Genomic DNA, 24,343 nt, shown 5'->3' with positions numbered 1-24,343 from the left:
TGGCATATAGCATCTCGTGCCGGACACACGGGCCGGGCATGGCGTGGCCCCCCACAGAAAAAGCATGCGGCCCCGCGTAAGGCCTTGGGTCTGGTCGTAACGGCAGCCATCAGGACTGGGTCATCCTCCGGAGCATCCCGGAGTTCCGCGAGCAGGTCCGCGTCCTCGGCGGTAGCACTCTCCGGCCGGGCGTGTAGTGTAGTGCCCGCCAAGAGGCGCGTGCGATCATAGGTGTTCGATTGCATCCGCGCTTCGGTGTATACTTTCCCTTGCTCGAGTGCCGTAGCGAAGGTCAGGTCGGTCTTCTCTAAGAGCTTGAGCCTTAGTTCCTGGGAGGAGACCCCTGCAATGAAGGCATCTAAAAGAAGATCATCCTGAGCCTGCGCGGGAGTCCGTGGCTCCCTGGTGCTGTCCAGCAAGAGCTGCCGGAGCTCCTGGGCGTAGTGGTCCATCGCCTCGTTGGGTTGCTGACGTCGCGTTTGCAGCAAATATCGTGCATACACCGGGCTTTTTTCCTTTATGTACAGCCGTTTGAGCTCCGCGATCGAAAGGTCATACGTCGCGCATTGAGCGATGGAATTGTACACCCGGTAGTCGATTTTTGAATGAAGTGTTGCTAGCTTCGCGGCAGCCGTCGGCGCGGTCTCAGGCTCATCGAAATGATTCTCCAATGTTCTGAGCCAGTGCTTCAGTTGCAAGCCACCATCCGGGGCTTGCGGGTCGGCGCAGAATACGGCAACCGCCAGCGTCTTGTTGCCAGCCATGTCGGTAGATCTAAATGGAATTAAGTGTTGTGGAAAACCAATCAGGTCCACACAACTTTAGTCCAACGGGTGGTTTAATTCCATTTAGATCATAACATCATCCTGTAATGCAGGAAATACAATAAGTATACGATGTGACATCACATGGGACCATTCATAACATTCAATGCAAGCAAGCTGGATATTCTATGCTGGCGTACCGTTAGCGAGTCTACCAGATGTAACGTGTCACAGGAGAAGTCTCGGAGCACCGTCCGCAGCAGCGGGTCTTATAGTCACGCCCCTAGCGGTGTCAACGAGCAGCGAGCATCACCCCGGGTTCAGTACGAATACGATTTCACTACAGCCGGCATCGATGACAAAATATAGCTTTTAAGTAGTCATAAGAAAGTCATAAGAAATCCAGGGTGGTTGACAAATTTGGGATTTTGAGGTAGTTGAATGTTATTGTGGACATTATAATAGTACCAATACATTGTAAAATATTATAAAGACTGTAATTATTCCAATAAATGGCAAATTTCAAATAAACATCCACCCTCTTCTGGAAGGGAAATATTATCACCCAATAAAGTGAATAATAGTGAATCATGTGTTTCATTAACTGGCCTTGTGCTAGTCAAGACGATATTAAAAAGTCCGAGGCATTTATTAGAATAACTACAGTGATTTGAATTGTACAGACAAAACTCAATTTTCAAGCAAATAACATCACTATGTATTCGTAGGTCTCCAAGTAGTTCTCAATTTCCCTTTCTCTCTCACACTACGGAGACAATAGTAGGCCATTTCATGGAGTTGAGTTGGAATGCAATTTGTTGATAATAACAGTCAAAGTTTCTTACAAAGTATGTGGCATTGTCCTGTGATGTCTCTTGCAGTAACACACAGTCTGCAATGCCCTATGGAGTACATTTGCACTTGCAAAGTGGGGAGTGGTCCATATTTGCTTTGCCACATTTGCAGTTAGAGCAGTCTCCTTTGCCAATGTCGATGGGAAGAGGTGACTCACGCTCCAGAGTGTGTCTGGTATTCACAGCAGTACGAGATATCTTTTTCTTTGTGTTGTAAACGATACACTGGCCGATGGTTAGGCAAGCCTGCGAGTCACGCTTGTCTTGATCTTTCCAGTTGGAACCATTCAAGATCATAGAGACTTGAGGCTTGAGGGCAGTGAGTCTTCTTGGCATTCTGCAGGGAAGCAACCAGTGAATTTGAAGCCATGATGGCTGAAGATGTCTTTTCTGACTATCGTAGCAGCTTTGGCCAGGATAACAGCATCTTCTGAGAAGTCTCGATTCTTCTGAGCTTCCTTCAATATATTTATCATGCCTTCCTTGAAAATGAGAACAGTGTTTCTCCCATCATACTGTTCTTGTGCCTCTGGAAGGCGTTCTAGCAAATGACTTTTTAGTCTGGTCTTGTTGACTATTTTCTTGATGCCCAGTTCATCAAGACGATTCACATACAGAGAGTGGATCTCGGACAGCTTGAAGAGGAGAATTCCAGAGTCCACAGATTTCTCAATGTATCTGGTCAGTTCTACAAATGCCCGAGACTCGTTCATTTTCCCATCTGTGTTTTCAGGTTTTTGGCTTGCCTTGCGAGTGAGACTACGGTAGCGATTTCTCAGCTTGACCAGACAAGCCAGATGGTATTTTGCCTCCATTGCAATTAGATCTCCTCGAACTCGTTTAGCTCTGTGATCATGTCCCAGATATTTTTGTCGGCATCAAAAGTTGAAACTTCATGGAGAACATTTTCCTCTTCGCCTTTCTCGCAGAATCCCGGTGTGTACCCTGGTTAGAATAGGTACACCGTATCCCTGCATGTCGTAAGAGGGTTTGCGTCAGGAAGGGCATCCGGCCATAAAAACATTGCCTCAAAAAGAGAACCATGACAATTACATCTACATATGGGCAGGGTACAGCCCGAAGTGGAGATCGGTTTCTGAGGTTTGGGACATGGAATGTAGGGACAATGACAGGGAGATCAGGAGAAGTGGTGGAGGTATTGGTCAGAAGAAGAGTGGACATATGTTGTGTGCAAGAGACGAGATGGAAGGGAAGTGGTGTGAGAATAGTTAAGGATAGGCAGGGACAGAAATACAAGTTTGTGTGGCAAGGGTGCCCGGAGGGCGTGAATGGTGTTGGTACCCTGTTTTCTGAGGAGTTTGTAGACAGTGTGGTGAGTGTGATTAGAGTGAGTGATAGGTTGATGATGGTGAAAATGATGATTGGAAAGCTCTTGGTGAACGTCATCTCAGGATATGCTCCGCAGGTTGGTCGGAGCGATGAAGAGAAGGACAAGTTCTGGTGTGCGATAGAGAAGCTGATGGAAAACATGAAAGATGAGGAAGTTGTTGTGGTAGGAGGAGACCTAAATGGACATGTGGGAAGGAGTATGGACGGTTTTGAGGGAGTTCATGGGGGTTACGGATATGGTGTGAGAAATGGAGAAGGTGAAAGGATTTTGGAGTTTGCTGATGGAGCTGATTTGTTGATTTGTAATACTCAGTTCCAGAAAGGGGATAATAAGCTTGTTACATACACATCAGGTGGGTCGACGACAACGGTTGACTACCTGATGGTGCGTAGGCGAGATAGGGGGCACCTCCGGGACACAAAGGTGATCCCGGGGGAGGAGGCTGTTTAACAGCACCACTTGGTTGTCTGCGACATAAGGGTGAAAGGTGCGAGGAGAGCTCGGCGGGTGAAGTACCAACCGAGAATGAAGGTGTGGAGGTTGAAAGAGGTGACAGTAATGGAGGCATTAAAAGAGAGGCTGAGTAGGGTAGAGGATGATGTGGTTGAGCTTGAACGTGGTTGGATGTCAATGAAACATAGTCTGTTGGGAGCCATTGGTGAGGTATGTGGAAGGACAAAAGGACCACCGAGGCACTTGGAAACATGGTGGTGGGATGATGAAGTTGGAAAGAGGATTGACGAGAAGAGGAAGAAGTTCAAGGAGTGGCAGAAGGCGAAGGGAACGGGAGCAGAAAAAGCAGAGCATGAAATTTACAAGGCAGCCAAGAAGGCTGCAAAGAAAGAGGTAGCAAAGGCGTAGGAGGCATGTAGGAAAATGTTCGGAGAACGCTTGGATTCGGAAGAGGGTCAAAGAGCGGTATTCAGGATTGCAAAGCAGATAGCGAAAGAGAGGTGTGATGTGATGGGGGTGAGTTGCTTGAAGGATGAAGTGGGACAAATCGTTGTGGACCCAGATAGAATTAAAGAAAGATGGAAAAGATATATGGAAATGCTGTTGATTACAGAGAATGAATGGGATGGCAACATAGAGAGTAACCCAGTTTTAGGACCGGCAGAGAAGATAACTGAGAAGGAAGTTGAGGAAGCGATAAAAGCAATGAAGAGTAGAAAAGTAGGAGGGCCGACGGGAGTTGTGGGAGATATGTTCAAGGCAGCAGGAAGTTGGGGTGTGAAGAGAATGACAGAGATTTGTAATCTGGTGGTGAAAGAAGGCCGCATTCCAGTGGATTGGGAACTGAGTACCCTCGTCCCTCTATACAAGGGGAAAGGTGACCCTCTGGAGTGTGGCTCGTACCGAGCGATAAAATTATTGGAGCATGGAATGAAGGTATTGGAAAGGGTGTTGGAGAGGAGGATAAGGAAGAAGGTGAAGATCGACGAAATGCAGTTTGGATTTATGCCAGGAAGAGGAACGACAGACGCGCTCTTTATTGTGAGGCAGTTGCAGGAGAAGTACATGAAGAAGAGGAAGAAGTTGTTTCTTGGGTTTGTTGATCTGGAGAAAGCATTCGATAGGGTTCCACGTGAAGTATTGACATGGGCATTGAGGAAGTTAGAAGTGGAGGAATGGTTGATCAGAGTGGTGATGGCAATGTACAAAAGAGCACGCACAGCTGTAAGGACGAAGGATGGGAACAGTGGTGAGTTTGAGGTGAAGGTGGGAGTGCATCAAGGGTCGGTACTAAGTTCACTACTATTTGTAGCTGTGATGGAGGTGCTGGCTCAGAATGGAAAGGAGGGTTTACCATGGGAGTTGTTGTATGCAGATGATCTGGTGTTGATTGTGGAAAGTATGGATGGACTGAAGGAAAAGATGTACAAGTGGAAGGAATGTATGGAGACAAAAGGTCTGAAGGTGAATATAGGAAAGACGAAGGTGATGGCAAGTGGCAAAGCATGTGGTGAGGTGGAAAGAACTGGGAAGTGGCCCTGTGCTGTGTGCAGGAAGGGTGTCCGAGTGAACTCCATTCAATGTACAATGTGCGCTGAGTGGGTTCATCAAAAATGTAGTGGTCTGAGAGGGTCATTAACCAGTGTGGCAGCTGCATTCAAATGTAAGGTGTGCACAGAGAGAGCTGCAGATGGAGGAAATGTTGAGTTGGATCTTGGACACGGCGTGAAGCTGGAAGGTGTGAAAACATTTTGCTACCTCGGAGACATGCTGAATGGAGAAGGTGGATCAGACTCGGCAACGGTTGTGAGAGTGAGATGTGCATGGAAGACGTTTCGGGAACTGAGTGGCATGCTGATGAGGAGGGGAGTGTCGTTGAAGCTGAGGGGAAAGGTGTGTGCTGCATGTGTGAGAAGTGTTATGATTTATGGGAGCGAGACATGGGTCATGAATGTAGAGCAGCAACGAAGGCTGGAAAGGGTGGAAATGCGAATGGTTCGGTGGATGTGTGGAGTATCGTTGAGAGAGAGGAAGACAAATGATGAATTGCGAAAGATGATGGGAATAGAGCCTGTGATTGATGCTGTGAAGAGGAACAGGTTGAGATGGTTTGGTCATGTCCGCATGGCTGGCGGACTTCCTCTCTAGTCGTAGTTAACGTGTGGCCCTGAATGGGTTTCTCTCATCTCCTCTTCCTGTTCAGGCTGGAGTTCCCCAAGGCAGTGTTCTGGGCCCTGTGCTTTTTCTGGTCTTCATCAATGATCTCTCTGACTCTCTTGAAAATCCTCTCTATCTCTTTGCTGATGACTCCACTCTCTGCCGCTCCATTCCTCATCCCTCAGATCGGCAGTCCGCAGCCTCCTCACTCTCTGCAGACCTGGTCAAAATCACAGACTGGGCAAACAAGTGGAACATGTCTTTCAATCCTGACAAATCTCACACTCTTACGATGTCTCTCCGAAAAGACCGACTGGACAACCCTCCCATCTACTTTCTGAATAATCCTCTCCAAGAAGTTCTGTCACTCAAGCTTTTGGGTCTCCCTATCTGCCATGATCTTTCCTGGGAAAACCACATTTCCAAGCTGGCCTCCAAAGCCAGTCGCCGACTGGGCATCCTCCGTCGTGCGAAGTCCTTCCTTGACACACCTGAGCTCCTCACCACATACAAGGCTTTCATCTGCAGCTCAATGGAGTACTGCTCTCCCCTCTGGGCTGGTGCTCCTGCCTCACACCTAGCTCGTCTTCACGCTGTTGAAACCAAAGCGTTCAGAATCATTGGAATCTCCCGCGATGACGCTATCTGTGAGTGCCTTTCACTTAATCACCGCAGGCAGGTTGGTGGTCTTTCCGTCTTCTACCGACTCCTCTCTGGCCTTGCCCCCCCCCCCCCCAGCTCTCTCTGGGCTCTGTCCCCCAAATATTCCTGCAGGTCGCACAAAATCTGCCTGCAACCCTCTTATGGTTAAACTGCCAAAATCAAGACTCTCTGCTCACCTTCACTCCTTCATTCCTCTTTTCTCCCGCCTCTGGAACAAACTCCCTCACTCTCATCAATCCCACTCCTCCCTCCAGGTCTTTAAAACGGCTGTTCACCACCATCTCTTATCTTCCCCAATCCAAACCCTTGATCTTTTCTACCCCTGCTAATTTCACCCCAAATCCACTTTTTTGAGGTGACTTTTGACTTCTTTCCTGGAAGTCCTTGGTTTCCTTGCGTTTTATACCTATCCTGCCTCCCCCCAGGCCCTCTCCCTCCAAAAACATCTCCCGATGTCCATGCTCTCAAATGTTGTGTTTGTGTGCTTCCTCCCCTTCTCTCCCCATCTTGTCGACCGCTCCCCTTTTTATATACTTTGCTTGCTTGTTTGTTTGATTTGTTTGTTTGATAAATGTTAGCTCTTTCACGAGCCTCGACTCTGTATACAAAAAAAAAAAAAAAAATGTGTTGAGGAAGGATGAAAGTGACTGGTTGAGAAGAGTGATGGAAATGAATGTAGAAGGAAGTAGAGGATGGGAAGACCAAGAAAGACTTGGCTAAAGATGGTGGAAGAAGAAATGCGGGCAAGGGGGTTAACAAGGAGAGATGCAGAAAATAGGGCAAAATGGGAAAGATTGTCATGGGGACCGCAAGGCTAACCCCCGCTCTCGCAGGGAAAATGGCCTTAAAATGCATGTTTGTTTCTCGCAGAAGAAACACTTTTGAACGTTCAGTGCTTTGCGCTTACTGTGCCTTTTCTGTTCATCATCAGGGTTGTGCTCTCTCTTCGTCTTTGCCTTTGCCAACTTAGAATTGTTGAATTTTAAATGGCAAGATTTGTGCCAGGAAGCAGAATGAGAAGCAAAATTTTCAACAGTTTCATCTCTCCCAAAATAGAGTTCAGCTGGAAGAGCACCAATGGCCTGGAACTGTACGTTGGTCAGGAATGATGTGTAGGCATCTGTTTTGTCACCACTTGTCCCAGGGCTCTGCAAGGGACACTTCAAGGGTTCAGCAGTGTCCCGCTGGCAAATCACGCAATGATCCCAGTTTAGCTCCATGTTGTCACACACTGAAAAGATACAAGCATATTGGAATATTAAGAACCCAGTTTCTGTGTATAGTTCAATAAATACTTTGTTGGAACTCGTTGTAGGTCTACTGGTAGTATTGCAATATTCAAAATCCTATTCAGTGGCCTAAAAAACCAACATTTTGCAACCAATCTGGTCTTCTTATAACTACCAGGACTCGAGAAAAGCTATATTTTGTCATCGATGTCAGCCATCTTGAACTTTGGTGTTTTACATGATTTTTTTTTTTTTAAACTCTGGAGGGCTTCTAGGCTAACATTAATTAATAGGCCGTAAGGGAGCCTCATGCCAAATATTGTGCTTTTATCCGCCCGGTAACAGTAATCTTTAAATATAGCAGTTAGCCACCTGACTATTCGTAGGAAACTTGGTGGAGAGGTTGGGTATTTCACAAGGACGAAATATTAGATTTTGATGAAGATCCGGATCCGGAACTGGATCTGAGATTTTTTACAAGTGATTCTTCACCATTGAGAGATAGGGCAAAAAACGATATATAGGACGATGTCTCAAAAAGTTGTGGACGGATTCGGACGCAACTTGGTGGACACGTTGGGTGTGTGACAAGGAAGGAATGATTCAATCTTGGTGAAGATTCGAATCTGGATTCAGATCAGAGATTTTCATGCCTCCGCCACGAAGGTGGTTCTGAAAACATCATTGGTCATATGGTGTGGCAGCCATATTGGATTAAAGCAAAATATTAAATAATTATATCTCTGAAACCACTTACCCTATCAATGCTAAATTTTACAAATATCATCTAACACCATTATTGCATATAGTTTGAAAATTATGATGTAGGTCACATGGTTTGGCAGCCATCTTGGATAGCAAAGTGAACCTTATCCGATCAACACGAAACTTCACAAACGTGATCCCCTACCCATACATATGCAGAGTGTACATTTTTAAAGGTCATATGTCATGTCGTGTGGCAGCCATATTAGCTTGAAAGCCGATATTTAAAAAAAATCCCATATCTGAAACCCCTTCACTGATCGATGTGAAACCTGTCATGGCTGGTGAAAATGTGATACTTGAAAACACCTGAAGGGATTTAAATTAAACTTGTTTATTTTTAGGACAGTGAACGAGGGCATCTACCCGTTGTGGGATTATGCGGAGGCATATTGGCGACACAGTTGCATTGCTCTAGTTTTAAAGTGATTCTTCATCATTGAGTAATAGGGCGAAAACCGATATTCATTGTAGCACGATATCTCAAAAAGTTGTGGACGGATTCAGACGAAACTTGGACCGGTTGGGTATGAGACAAGGAAGGATCGATTCGATTTTGGTGAATATCCAAATCCGTATCTGGATACGATCATTTTTATTTTTTAAAAGTGATTTTTCATCACTTAAAAACTTCATCATTGAGTGATAGGACCAAAAATGATATGTAGCATGATATTTCAAAAAGTTGTGGATGATTCATGACAAAACTTGGTGGATGAGTTGTGTAAGCGACAATAACAAACCAATTCGATTTTGGTTCATGTCCAGATGTTGATTTGGACTATCAGTGGGATACAAAATGTAAACTGTTCTGTAGGGTGTTCAGAAAAAAAAAATTCTGAAATTTGATATACATAGGTGCTCAAAACATGAGGAAACAGGTAATAAACAACTGGCAAAAATTTCAAGTCAGTCAATCCATTATAATTAAGTGACATCTCAACAGACCCAAATTTTTGAATGAGCTAACGTATATATTATATAATATATATACGTTGTAACGCTTATGTATTAGTATACACTATACATTATACAATGTATTGCATATTATATATGTTATTATGCAAGAATTTGATATTTGTATAAAAATTAAGTTTCTCTTTTTCCCTTTTTTGCAGTAATCAACCAATGATGAGTGCAGCAGTTGCAGCAGGTTATCAAACAAGGGATCCTCTCAGCATTTGGTTGCTGGGAGAAATGATTCCGGCACTTGAGGGCAATCAATTACCCACCAATCGTCAAGTATTATGACGTCTGTTCTTCGATTTGAAGATCAACAAACTGGATGTTCCAAGAAACTGTTCAAATGTCATTGATGACGTACTTCAGTTTTGGCATATGGCTAACATTCCCACAAAGCACAAACCAAATGCAATTGCAAAACTTAAAGCTTTCTATCAGGAGTATGTCCTTCTTAGGAAAAACAAGGCATGGCGAACGGAGAGGCAGGGTCAATTGGAGACTGATTTTAGCCATAAACTGAATCAGCTATTTGATCTATCACATGCTAATTCTGAACAGCTTATCAAAATGCCACAGGATTTTGAGTTCCTTCACGATCAACAAGGACCCAGGAAGATGATAATGACCGGAGAAGACTTGCAGTTCAAAAAGCGAGAAGAGAAACGACAGAAACGACAAGGTGAAGAGATGATGCGCATTGAAAAATAACAGGAAGCAAAAAAACAGATGGTGATGAACCCTAATGAAGTGCTGGATGATTCATCACAATCAACAGGTGAAGAATCTGCAAATGATGATGAGCCTGTGGAGATTAACAAATATTTCTCAAAACAAATCGATACGCCTGAAACATCAGGAGCAACAACTCCAATGACTATGAAGTTGGACAAACATTGCATCGTAGAAGACCCTTTAGTTGCAGCAAGTTTGGATAGAACTGGAACTACACCACGTGAAGCAATGCACATCATTGGTCCTGCACTGAAAGCTGCTGGGGTCCCTGTAAGCAGACTGACACTGTCAACAACTTCACTTTATGAAGCTCGAAGGACAGTCCGCAAGTCAATTGGAGAAACTATTCAGGAAAACTTTTCGCCTGATACGCCTCTTGTTGTACATTTTGATGGCAAGCTGATGCCAGACAATGATGGTACAATGGCTGATCGTTTGCCTGTTGTTGTATCTGGAAAAGATGTAGAAAAGCTTCTTGGCATTCCAAAACTTCAATCTGGTACTGGAATCCTGATGGGAGAAGCAGTCATTAAGTTCATCAATGAATGGGATGGTGTGTCTGAAAGGCTTGCTGGATTATGTTTTGACACAACAAGCACAAATACAGGACTCCATATGGGTGCAATCACAATCATTCAAAATGCCTTAAACAAACACCTACTGTTTTTGGCTTGTCGGCATCACATATTTGAAATCATTGCTTCAGCTGTATTTGACACATTCTTTGTTGCATCTGGACCACAAATTGGCATTTTCGGTCACTTTAAGAAGCATTGGACTTCCATTGACACAAGCAAGTTTGCATCACTTGCCACAAGCCTTGATGGCAGTGAGAAGGTTTGGTTTGAAAACAATCGCGACTCTGCAATAACTTTTCTTCGCAGTCAACTAATGGACAAACAGCCAAGAGATGACTATTTGGAATTGATTAGACTGGCTCTCATCACACTTGGAGATAATGTGGAAGGACATGTAAAGTTCAGCCCACCTGGAGCATGCCATCGTGCACGCTGGATGGCTAAAGGCATATACTGCCTCAAGATATCCTGTTTTCGCGACCAGTTTCAGCTATCTGCACATGAATTCCAGTCACTAAGACGTATTTGTCTCTTCACAGTCACCTTGTATGTAAACGCATGGTTCACTGCAAATGATACTTGCAATGCACCTTCCAATGACTTACACCTTCTTCAGGCTATGGAAGACTATTCTGAAGTCGATCAAAAAGTTGCCAAGACGGCTCTGTCAAAATTGAGGAGTCATCTATGGTATTTGAGTGAAGATTTGGTTGGCTTAGTTCTCTTCTCTGACAAAATTGCAGTGGAGGTGAAAAAGGATGTGGTAATCTCCTTAGAAAAGCTTGAGATGAAAGAAGCTGGAGTTCCCCAAGGTAGTGTTCTGGGCCCTGTGCTTTTTCTGGTCTTCATCAATGATCTCTCTAACTCTCTTGAAAATCCTCTCTATCTCTTTGCTGACGACTCTACTCTGTGTCGCTCCATTCCTCATCCCTCAGATCGGCAGTCTGCAGCCTCCTCACTCTCTGCAGACCTGGACAAAATCACAGACTGGGCAAACAAATGGAACATGTCTTTCAATCCTGATAAATCTCACACTCTTATGATGTCTCTCCGAAAAGACCGACTGGACAACCCTCCCATCCACTTTCTGAATAATCCTCTCCAATAAGTTCTGTCACTCAAGCTTTTGGGTCTCACTATTTGCCATGATCTTTCCTGGGAAAACCACATTTCAAATCTGGCCTCCAAAGCCAGTCGCCGACTGGGCATCCTCCGTCGTGCGAAGTCCTTCCTTGGCACACCTGAGCTCCTCACCACATACAAGGCTTTCATCCGCAGCTCTATGGAATACTGCTCTCCCCTCTGGTCTGGTGCTCCTGCCTCACACCTAGCTCGTCTTCACGCTGTTGAAACCAAAGTGTTGAGAATCATTGGAATCTCCTGCGATGAAGCTAACTCCGAGGGCCTTTCACTTACTCACCGCAGGCAGGTTGGTGGTCTTTCCGTCTTCTACCGACTCCTCTCTGGCCTTGCCCCCCCCCCCCCAGCTCTCTCTGGGCTCTGTCCCCCAAATATTCCTACAGGTCGCACAAGATCTGCCTGCAACCCTCTTATGGTTAAACTGCCAAAATCAAGACTTTCTGCTCACCTTCACTCCTTCATTCCTCTTTTCTCCCGCCTCTGGAACAAACTCCCTCACTCTCTTCAATCCCACTCCACCCTCCAGGTCTTTAAAACAGCTGTTCACCACCATCTCTTATCCTCCCCCATCCAAAACCTTGATCTTTTCTACCCCCGCTAATTTCGGTCCCCTTGTGTTTTATTCCTCTCCCCCCCCCCCCCCCCCTTCCCAAGCCTCCTCCCCCCAAGCCTTCTCCCTCCCACACTTCTCCCTGCTCTCAAATGTTGTGGTTGTGTGCTTCCCCTTCTCTCCCCATCTTGTCTTCCGCTCCCTCTTTTTGTATATTTTGTTTGTCTGGTTGATTTGTTTGTGAAATAAATGTTAGCTCTTTCATGAGCCTCGATTCAGTATACAAAAAAAAAGAAGAAAAAAAGAGATGTGAGAAAGGTTCATGTTCCTGCCAGTCACGCATTCAAAGGGAGGCAGCTAGCTGAGTTTGTGACAAGAAGGTCTCTCAATCTCTTCTGTGCTCTGAAGTTGTCAAAGGAGTTCCTTAAAAGCGATCCTGAAACATGGAGCTCGAATCAAGACTACAGTATATTCTTGCCCAAGAAAAAGTTTCTGCACTACGTGTGGTCAATGATTGTGCTGAACGTGCCGTAAAGTTGGCTACAGATTTCAACCTTGCCCTCACTCATGATGAAGAACAGCGTCAGCTCATCTTCCAAGTGGTAGAACAACACAGGAAATTGATCAGAAAGCCACTGAAGAAACATTTCTTTGAGGACAACACAACCTAATGATATCTACTTAATATGATAAAGACAGTGGTTTCTATCATGTGAAAACATTTGACATATGACTTATAATTTTCTTAATTGAAAAATATGTTTTTGAGTAATTAAATGATTTAAAAAGTAAAGCATTGAAAGCTATATTAAATCACTAGTTTTCCGAAAAATTGGTTCTTTTTTCATTTCTACATATGACTTTAGCTGTCACTTAATGTATACTGATCCACCTGAAAGTTCTCACATTTGTTCATAATGTCCAACCTCACAAAATTAGAGGGTATGCGTTTTTGAAAAAAAAAAAAAATTCACACCATATAATTCCTGAACGGCCTACTGTTCAGCCTGCTGGAGGTATGCACTCCACCGAGTGCCGTTCTAGTTGTTTTGATATGAAAACTAGTTGAATGTAAGGTATTCCTTTTTCTTTTTTGGGCTGGAGGGGTTGGGAAGGGGGGAGTTCAGTCGACCTATTACATATGTGAAAGGATCAGAGAGGACGGCGGTTGAGTGAGAAAGTTGAGAAGGGAAGTGAATGTAAGGAACATCTTCTGGGGAGTAGTGGGTTAAAAAATTTCACCTTTTATACAAGAATAATATGTATATATGAGGGTAGGGAGGATGGCCTCGACTCTTGTACTAAGCAAAACAGCACATTTCACACTGGGAACCTTATTCATGCAAAAACATTATTATATATTTGATACAAGCATTTTGAACACAAATCTTGTTCCGAGCACGTTTTGCACGCATTTTGTTCCAAATCACTATTTTAATGTAGAAACGTGTGTTTTCATCAAATAATGCCCTTGAGGTACACACACTCATCCTGAGCTATCTAGCCTTGCTTCATATCTCGATGTACACGCGCCATCAATTGGAAGGGAGTTGAGGGCAAAAATTTGGTATTTGGCCAGGGTGCTTGTGATAAGCTCACCTAATCTTTGTGCAAGACACCGTGGGATTCTGAAACGTCCAGCAACCAATACTGGCAGACATGACACCCAGCTTAATGTCGATCTGAGGGAACACGCACTTTGTGATTTATCACCTTGCCTGTGAAGTACAAATCCAACATTTTATAGTCTGGGCGAGAATCAAACTCAAAGGTAAGTGTACTTACTACCTGTGCATCACCCTGTTCAATGGAGGCTTATCTGATGGAATAATATTTAAGAAAGTAATTGTACACCGCTCCTTTCCGATGCCATCTCTAGGCGCTGCATGACGTCATTGCCGGGCACCGAAGGGGGCCCGGCAATGACCCACGCTGAAAGGGAGTACTCAGTTTTCACTCCGGTTTCTTGTTTGTTTGTTGTACACCACCCCTTTCCTATGCCATCTCCAGGTGCTGCATGACGTCATTGCTGGGCACCGAAGGGGGCCCGACAATGACGCTCGCTGAAAGAGAGTACTCAGTTTTCATTCCCGTTGTTTGTTTGATTGTTTGTTTGTTTGTTTGTTTGTTTTCTTGTTTGTTTGTCCGGGCCCTATCTCAGCCATCCTTTGAGCTAGGAAGCTCAAATTTCGGCACAATAGTGATAAAATGGTTCGACAAGCACAGTATTTTTTGTTTTTTGATGAATCAATTAATTGATTAGTTATTTAATTATTATCGATTAATTAAGTACTTATTTATTTCCTTTCTCATCTGGGCAATATCTCAGGCACCTTTTGAGCTAGGAAGCTGATATTTGGACATGACAACGACCAAGTGATTTGGCTGTAAAAGCTATTTTGATTTATTGATTGATCAATTAATTGATTAATTATTTAATTATTTGAATACTCACTTCATTCATTAATTTTTTTTAAGTTACAGATTCAGATGAAACGGTGATGGTTTAGGTATTATATTAGCCAATTGATTAATTATTTAATTATTTTATGATTTTTATTTATTTATTTTCATTATTAATCATTTATTTATTTTCTTTCTTATCTGGGCAATATCTCGGGCACCTTTTGAGCGAGGAAGCTAATATTTGGATACGATAGTGACCAAGTGATGTGGCTATAAAAGATATTTTTGATTTATTGATTAATCAATTAATCGATTAATTAGTGATTGCTTAATCAATTATTTAATTTTTTCGATTAATGACTTCTTTAAGCTTTCAACAAGTTACAGCTTTGGATGAAGCACTGGTAGGTTTAGGTATGCTATTAGCCAATTGATTCAGATAATATTTTATGGTCATTATTTATTGATTTTAATTATGCAATGAATCAATTAATTATTGTACACCTCTCCCATCCAATACAGTCTCTATGAGCTGCACAGCGGTAATGCCATGCTGGAGGATATTTATTTATTTGACATGGAGACGGTGTACTTTCAATGTTTCTGTACTTGTTTTAAAATATGTTTTATAGTGAAAGGTGACTCAGTTAATGGTGAACAAGTTAAAATAAGAGTAAGTATGTATCCCTTTGTAAATATTGGTAATATTTTGAGTGAGCAGGAGATAGCAAATATTTTCGTTTGATAAAAGCTTACATTGTCTTCCAGGCAGCAGAGGTATGCAAGGCCTGGCGCCGTGTAGCACGAGACCCGACGCTGTGGACCCGCGTCGTCCTCGAAAATGCCCGAGTGGCATCCAAGGTGAAGAAAACTTTAGCAATCACATTGGTTACGAAAAAGAGACTCGGGTGCATTATGAAAACTATCTCTTGTGGATTTGGAGCCAGCTTGAATTGTCAAATTTAATAAATAATGCTCTTCAATAGAGCTTGTATTTTACCCTCGCCCATTCCTGAAAGGATGGTGGAGACTATTTTAATTTGTCAGTGTCAATGAGAGAGAGGGGGAGACTATGTGAGTCCTCATGCAAATCAATTTTCACATAGTACCCCTTGGTTATCTCCATTTTTGGGTTTCAGAAAGTGGGAGGAAGTTCTCCCAGAACTCAAAATCTCCACTTCCTTTTTCGGTAAAGGATCATTATTCATGAACCAGATTGTGAAACTTCATTCTCATACCTTCGTTGTAATGGCTCTTTTCAAAATCTTACCTCTGGCAGCCTCCACTTGTAGCTCGGAACTCTTTGGCCTTGTCTTCCACTTTGTTGGTTTCACTGGTTCATGAAACTTTCTCCTTTACTATTAGTCAGTCCCCCATGCTTCACGTGCAGAATACATTTTGCAGTGGAGGTTGATTTCCTTCTCCTCTAAGCTCCAGCTCTTCATTTAATCTTCTTTGATTTGTCTCGAACCGAGTAGTTGATGGTTGCAGAACAGGTGACACCTTGCTCCCGTTGGTTGTTATCTTCATTTGCTGGTTTTAGAAGGTGGAATGAAGCCCTCCCAGGTCTCAAAGTATCCATCTCCGCTTCGGTAATGGATCACAGTTCATGGACCAAACTGTTCAACTTTCTCAGAGTTTTGCTCCAAGGGCCCTTTTCAGGATCATCACCGAACCCCAGATTGCCTCCAGTTATAGTAAATTTGTGGTAATATTCCCAGGGATGTTTTTCAAAATCTCAGTGAGGTTCTTCTTTATCACTCCTGTTGCTCCAACTATCACTGGAACAATTTTGACGCTCTTCAGCTTCCAAGATCTCTTGACCTAATTTTTGAGGTCCTGGTATTTGGTCATTTTCTTGATTTCTGCATTGTTTAGGTTAGGCCAAAATAGCTGGGTACTGATATTTCAATCAGCAATGCTGTCTTTTCCTTTTTGTTTCCTGAGTACAATGTCCAGACACAATGCTTTGTTTTCGATGTTCACGCTCGATGGAATCATCAGGTCGTATGTGAGCATGACGTCCTCATTTTCAATGATTGCCCTTCGTTCTTGTTTCCATGAGTTTTCTGGTACTGGGATGTTAAACTTTTTGCAGATATGCCAATGAGTCGCTTTGCAAACTTTGTTGTGCAGTTGTGTGTAAAGTTGTTCTGATAATAGTTTTTTGTATCCCGAGAGCAAGTGACTAGTACTTTCTGTTTCTGTCTTGCAGAATCTACACTTGTCCATCTGGCTCAATCCCGCCATATTTTTAAATCCATTGGTGTAGTGTCCTTGATCTTCGGCATTTATTATGATTCATTCGCTGTCCCAATTGAGCTGACCTCTTTTTAGCCATTCCAATGAGCCTTCTTTGTCTATTCCCACTCTGTCCAATTCTTTTTTGTATTTGCCTGCTCTTTTTTCATTCTCCCAGTTGTTGGTGTATATTTCTTGATATTTCTTTTTATATATTTATTTTGTCTTTTTTGCCATTGTTGTGGCTGTATTTGTTGCTGTTTCATTTTCCTGTGTGGCATCTTCTATTCGCACCTGTTTTTGGAAATAATTTGCAAGGTGGGTTTGGGATACTTTTTCAGGTTTATTGTGTTCATGTTTGTTTACAAATTGCATCCGATAGTCTGTTGAGCATTTCACATACTCAGCTAGTCCTACTCTCGTCGCTCTGTGCACCTGGTTGAGTTACATCAGGCCGCTCCCTCCCTCTCATCTTGCCAGGGACATTCTCGGGATGCTTTGGATTTGTAGACCATTTTGTGGATGGTAAGGAGTTTTCTTGTTTTGATGTCTAACTTGTTGATTTCTGATTGGGGCCAGTTTATTATTCCGCAGCTATATTGGAACACTGGTAAAGTTGGTTTATGGCTTTGATTTTGTTTCTTGGGGAGAGGTATGTTTTCAGGATCAGCCTCGTTCTACATAGGTATTCTTTGGAGATTGTCTTGCGCATTTGTTTGTTACATATTTGGTGGCCCTCTTCTACTCTGAGGTATTTGTATGATGCTTCGTTTTCAAACTGCTGTATTGTTGTTTCAAGGGCAATTTTTATATTGTCTGTTTTTGTTACTTTACCTTAGACAAATGTGCACTTGGCTCACTTGTCTAGTCCAAATTCCATTTGAATGTCCTCGGAAAACCGTTTTACTAGTTTTAGTTGTTCTGTAATTTTTTTGTCATTTGGCAGAAGAGCTTTAAATCGTCAATGTATAGTAGATGTATCACCTTTCCTATTTATTTGGATATTTGTCTATTGGTTGTTAGGGTGTATCCGTGTCCTTGTTCGTTGATGAGGTTACTTAGTGGGTCCAGAACCAGACAAAACATAAGGAGGGAAAGATTGTCTCCCTGGAAGATCCCACGCTGTATCTTCACATCTGGTATTTTGATATTTCCTTCTGAGTGTTGTTATATCAATGTGGTATTCCAGAGCTCCATTGCTTTCTCAATAAATTTGAGTATTTGGGGCTTGATTTTGTAGGTTTGCAGGCATTTTATCATCCACGAATGTGGGACACTTTCTTGTCGTCTATCCAGGCGGTGGACAATTTAATTCTTCGCATTTTGCAATATTCAAGTATGGCCTTGTTCAGTAGTAATGACTATTGTTCTAGATGGTCTATTGTTCCATAACACCCGCTCTTACATCCCTTTTGTTCTGCCTCTAAATCTCCTTGCTGTGTTCGATGATGGTACATCATTTCTGTGATGATACCTGTCAGCAGTTTGTATGTGGTTAGCACGCATGTTATCGGCCGGTATTTGTGGGTAAGTTGGGTTTCCTCCAATTTTAATAATAATAATAATAATAATACATTTATTTTATATAGCACTTTTCAAGAAGCCCAAAGACGCTTTGACAGAGTACAAAAAAACAAGTGCAAAAAGACAAAAATCAACAAGTAAATAATCAAAGCAAAAGGAAGGAGAAGGAGAAGAGATAGTCAGGGGTTAAATGCTGTGGGTTAAATGTTGAATGCGGTGTTGAACAAGTGGGTCTTGAGTGATGTTTTGAATGTGGTGAGTGAGGAGGAGTCTCTGATGGTGTGAGGTAGTGAGTTCCAGAGGGTTGGAGCAGCGATGGAGAAGGCCCTGTTCCCCCAGGATCTGAATTTGATCCGCATGGGGGGCGGGGGGGGGGTCAGGAGGTTGGTACCAGCAGAGCGGAGGTTGCGGGTGGGAGTGTGTCTGGAGAGGAGGTCAGTCAGGTAGGATGGGGCCAGGTTATGGAGGGCTTTGTAGGTCAAGAGGAGGATTTTGTACTGGATTCTCTGGGGGATGGGGAGCCAGTGAAGCTTGTAAAGGACGGGGGTGATGTGGTCACGGGTCCGGGAATGGGTGAGTAGACGGGCAGCGGAGTTCTGAATATATTGGAGTTTATTGATGATTATTGAGGGTGAACCAAAGAGGAGGCTGTTGCAGTAGTCCAGACAGGAGGTGATGAAGGCATGGATGAGGGTTTCTGCAGCCGTGGAGGAGAGGGATGGACGGAGACGGGCGATGTTTTTCAGGTGAAAGAAGGCTGTCTTTGTGATCTGTTTAGTGTATTTGTCGAAGGAGAGGGTTTGGTCAAAGATGATGCCAAGATTCCGGATGTGAGGGGAGGTGGATACTGGGAAACCGTCGATGTTGAGGGCAAAGTTATGGGTGGATTTGGTGAGCGTTTTTGGGCCAATGATGATTATTTCAGATTTATCATAGGAGGACAAAAGTTGAGGAAGTTGATTGAGGAAGTTGATTTGAAGCCAGGATTTTATTTCAGTGATGCAGTTTGTCAGGATAGAGTGGGTGGCGGTGGAGATGGATTTGGTGGAGATGAAAAGCTGGATGTCATCGGCGAAGCAGTGGAATTGGAGACCATTACGGCGGATTAAGTGACCAAGGGGGGACAGGTACAGGATGAGAGGAGGGGGCCAAGAACTGAACCTTGGGGGACACCTTGGGGGAGGGGAGCAGTGGGGGATTTGCAGTTATTGATGGAGATGAACTGGCATCTGTCGGAGAGGTATGATTTGATCCAAGAGAGGGCAGTGCCGGTAATGTTAAAGGTGGTTTCAAGTCGGGTGAGGAGGATGGTGTGATTGATGGTGTCAAAGGCGGCGCTGAGGTCGAGGAGGATGAGAATGTTGAGGTTGCCAGCATCAGAGGAGAGGAGAAGGTCGTTGGTGATTTTGAGGAGAGCAGTTTCAGTACTGTGGTTGGAGCGGAATCCGGATTGGAATGTTTCATACAGGTTATTGGCAGAGAGGTGATGTTTAAGTTGAGTGGCTACAGCCCATTTCCAAAAGTTTTGACAGAAAGGGTAGGTTGGAGATGGGTCTGAAGTTGTTTAGGGTGTCAGGGTTGAGTCCAGGTTTTTTCAGAATGGGGGTAACAGCAGCAATTTTGAGGGATGGTGGGACGATGCCTGTAGACAGGGAGGAGTTTATTGTTGCAGTGATAAGTGGAGAGAGAGCAGGAAGGGAGGCCTTGACAAAGCTGGAGGGGATGGGGTCAAGAGTGCAGGTGGCAGTTTTCATTCCTTGGAGGAATTCAGAGAGGTCAGTAGGGGAGACTGGGGAGAACTGAGACAGCGGTTGGCAGGATAAGGGGGGGCAGGTGGTTTGAGGGGGAGCAGGTGCGGTGGTGGTTAAGCTGCTGTAGATGTAGTCAATTTTGCTTTGGAAGAATGAAAGGAAGGAGATGCAGTTGTCTACTGTGAATGACTGGGTGGTGGTGTCCAGGGGGCTGAGGAGTTTGTTTATTGTAGAGAAGAGTGCTTTTGGGTTTCCAGAGCCAGAGTGGATAAATTGAGAGTAGTAGGCGGAGCTGGCGCGGGAGAGGGCATCTTTGTAGTGTTGTAGGTGGTCCTTGTAGGCTTGGGAGTGAATTGTGAGACCTGTTTTATTGCGGCGTCTTTCAAGTTGGCGAGCACGAGTTTTCATCAGGCGGAGTTCACGAGTAAACCAGGGAGCAGAATGGGTGAAAGAAACTGTTTTGGTTTTTATAGGCGCAAGCTTGTCAAGGCAGGAGGAGAGAGTGTGGTTGTAGTAGTCAGTGAGGTCAGAAGGGGTGTGGAGGTCAACGAAGGGAGAAGTGGACATTTTTTCAGAGAGGGTGGATGAGAATGAGGTCGGTGAAAGAGCGTTTAGCTTACGGAAGTTGATAGTGCGATAATGCCTTGGTGCTGGGGTGGGGATGTTGATGGTCATAGTGATGGCTAAGTGGTCAGAGAGGGTGAGGTCAGAGCCAGAGAGATGGTGCAAAATTAATCCAGTAGAGTAGACAAGTTCCAGAATGTGCCCATGGTTATGGGTAGGAAAGTTGACATGTTGAGTGAGGTTAAAGCAGGTGAGTAAATCAGTGACGTCAGTGGTTATTGTGGAGTCAGTGGAGTCCATGTGGATATTGAAATCACCGAGGAGGAGGATTGAGGGGGAGAGGGAACAGAGCTGGGTCAGAAAGTAGGAGAAGTCAGACAGGAATGATGGGTGTGGTTTGGGAGGGCGGTAGACGACAGCCATGACTGACTGTGTGTGACCAGAGAGTTTAAAAGCCAGGTGTTCAAATGATGGAGCAGATGAGATGGAGATGAGGCTGGTCTTGATGTCCTGTCGGTGAATTACGGCAATTCCACCACCTCGGCCCTCCGAGCGTGGTTTATTGATGTAAGAATATCCATTGGGTGTAGTGAGGTTGAGTGAGAAGTAGTCCAGAGGTTGTTGCCAGGTTTCAGTGAGACAGAGAAAGTCCAGTTTATTTTCCAGAATGTAGTCGTTCAGGATGAGGCTTTTGTTGTTGAGGGACCGGGTATTGGACAGGGTGAGCTTGATGTTGCTTTGTACGGTGGGGATGAACTCAGGTGATTTAGCCAGGGTTTTCAGACAGGAGGTGCGATCGTGTGCGTTGCTGTGACCAGGTGCGCTGGGACGATGAGTGGGAGTGCGCTGAGCCGACCAGAGTATGGGAATGAAGTGACCTGTTTGTAAATAAACAAACTTCCGACCGGAGCCTCTATGAATGTATCTGGGTCATCGCAGGAGTCCGTGGGATTTGATTGCAGAGATGCATGATGGGGTGGAGTGAGTATTGAGCAGAAGAAGCCTTGCGGCGGAGTACCTTAGAGCCATGCCAGGCAGGAGTGAAGGGACGAGTAAGAGGCCAAGGTTGAGGAGGACGAGTAGGCCTTGCAGCAGCGGCAAACGACCGCAGCCGCTAATCAAGCAAACCAAGACCGCAGCGGCAAACAGCCACAGCCGCAAACAACGGCCACAAACAACGGGAACGGGCCTGAGGAAACAGTGGAAGAGCCGGGCAGGCGAAGCCAGGAGCAGAGCCGGGACCGAGCAGGGAGCAGACCCAACGGCCAAAAAGCCGCCACGACCACCAGAAAAGCAGAGTATATACAATGACCCAGTCGGAGAAGCGGCGAACAAGTAACGCCAGCGTCCTCTCCAGATCGGACCAGAAGCGGAGGCCAATCCATTTTAGGATGAGAAAGGTGTTCCCTTCTACGAGCCACTCATCCACGGCCTTTTCCTCTTGGATCAGTTTGTTAAATGTCCTGGCGTAGTGATTGTGAAGAGCATCAAGTTGTTTTGTTTTTTTTCACATTTTTTGAAGTTGTTTTCTAATTTTTTCTTCATGAATAATTAATCAATGGGGCCATTTCCTCGAGATGTTGCTTCCTCTTTTCCAAGTTTGGGATGCATTCTGCTTCCTTGTTATTTTCCAGTTTTTTTCTTTTTCAGGGGGAGTTGACACATTCTGCTTTTGTTTCCCCAATTCATGGTAAAATATATTTGGGTTACTTTCAACCATGTGGTTTTGTTTTCTCCTGTTGTTTCCTTCTTCATAATTTTTATTGTCCTTGCTATCATTTCTATTTTGAGTTTGTTTTCAGCACCCAAGCACTCGAGGTATTTGTCTTCGATTTTGTGTTTGTTTTTTATTCTTTTGATTCTCTTTGTTAGTTTTGGGTGTCTGTTTCCTTTTCTGAACTGTTGTATTTGTCCTACTTCCTTCCGCAGTTGCTCTCTTTGTGTTTTTAATCTCTGTCTCCAAGGTGGAATTTGGTTTCTATTTGTCGGGCCTGGTTTTTTTCTTCTTCTGGTATTGTCTGCCTGTTACATTTTCTTGAATAAGTAGTGCCGCAGCAAAACTGTGTGTGTGTGTGTGTGTGTGTGTGTGTGTTTGTTTGTGTGTGTGTGTGTGTGTAAAATTTTTTAATCCCATCACCTTTAAAGCTAATGTTATTCCCTCTTTCTATGCTAGTGTTTGGCAAAAGTAGTCACGTGATAGACAGCCATACCTTCTCTTAATGCCAACATGTCCACTCTCACTACCTCCTAACCCATATTGAATATTTTCATGATCCCAGAATGTTCCTCTGGATGAAGGGTCTTGGGAATCAACACAGATTACTTACTCTGGATTATTTCTGTAAACACACCTTAAAGGTCTGTGTAATGTAATGCAGTTCCTGCTCCATTTGTGTGTGTGTGTGTGTGTTGGTTCCTTCTTTTGTGAAATACCATATGCCATTGCGACTCGAACGGGATCGTGAAATCTCGTGAGAGCATGCCAGACAGCCATAGCTGGACAATAAAACAGTTACCTTACTTGGTGTCAGAAGTGGGATATGAAACCATGCCTCCATGAGGAGACCAGAACAATAGTTATGGTGTAGTCTGTTCTTTTGTATTTGTTGAAAAATCGATGAAGTAGTGTATCGAGTATAAATTATTGGTTGGCTATGCTTTTTCTTTTTCTTGAGATAAAGGATTAAAATAATTTCCAAAATTAATGGTGAGTAACCAGAGGCATAAATAGCTATTCATGGAAGCATGCTGGGTATTTAACGATAGCTATAGGACTCTGCACTCAGTTGTAGACCTAACATTCAGCCCCAACTTGCGTCTTCTGATATAATGTGCTTACAGTTTCTACACACGCTTTCACAATGGTGCGTCCTAACGCGAATTCTCATCCTGCACAACCTTCGGCCTCGTGCGAAACAGAAGGCCGAGAGCCGGGAGGAATACGCTCGGTGCACTCGGTACGTTGGGCAACTGCACTTCCCTCTCCATTCGCTTGCACGGCAAACCATATATCAAATATTTTTTCATATGTTCTGTATTTTGAGTCTCATTTAGTACTTCCTACAACATATCATATTTTTTAATGTAAGACAATGTTTTGTATCCAGGAACATGAAATGTAAGTCTTGAATGTGAATAAACATTTGATCCTTTGAGCCCAGAAAAAATAGGTTTATTCCGATTATATAAAATTTGCACTGATGACATTCTTCTGTTGGAGTTTTTCATTATACTGTAGTATCCATTCTGGAAACATAGGGGCAATAACTCTGGCGCTCACCTGGTAGAATAAACAGTATACTGCACCGACTAAGGGTATTTTATACCAATTTCGATGCTTGCTAGAAGACAGGGCTGCATGAGTAGAATCATACTAACATAATCATAAGACTTTAAACAAAGATACAAAAAAAATACCTATTTTGGGGGGCAACCCCCCCCCCCCCCCTCTACCACCCCGTGTACCTCCTCAGACCCCAATTTTTCCAATGCCTTGAACAAACACTGGTCCATCACGGATGATTAAGGTTGTGGTGAAGTTTCATCAAAATTGTATATGTCGGTTCTGAGAAAAAAAGCAAATACCTATTTTGGGGTGCAAGACCCCCATAGACCACCTTTGACCCAGATTTTTAAAATGACAGGAACACACTATGGT

At 43.9% G+C, this 24,343-nt stretch overlaps 1 protein-coding gene across 1 annotated transcript in view; it reads left to right on the top strand.

Annotated features, from left to right (window-relative positions):
- LOC137420687 (F-box only protein 41-like) overlaps window positions 1–24,343 on the top strand; it is a 168,841-nt gene that overhangs the window by 83,683 nt on the left and 60,815 nt on the right. Inside the window, exons 7-8 of the mRNA XM_068105963.2 lie at window positions 15,374–15,466; window positions 23,527–23,642. Of these exons, the coding sequence (XP_067962064.1) occupies window positions 15,374–15,466; window positions 23,527–23,642 (209 nt within the window). The remainder of the gene's footprint in view (window positions 1–15,373; window positions 15,467–23,526; window positions 23,643–24,343) is intronic.

This window comes from Myxine glutinosa, chromosome 2 (assembly GCF_964187855.1).
Source record: "Myxine glutinosa chromosome 2, kmMyxGlut1.1, whole genome shotgun sequence".
Taxonomy (NCBI): Eukaryota; Metazoa; Chordata; class Myxini; order Myxiniformes; family Myxinidae; genus Myxine; species Myxine glutinosa.
The sequence above is the reverse complement of the archived record's forward strand: the minus strand, read 5'-3'. Positions and strand labels throughout refer to the sequence as shown.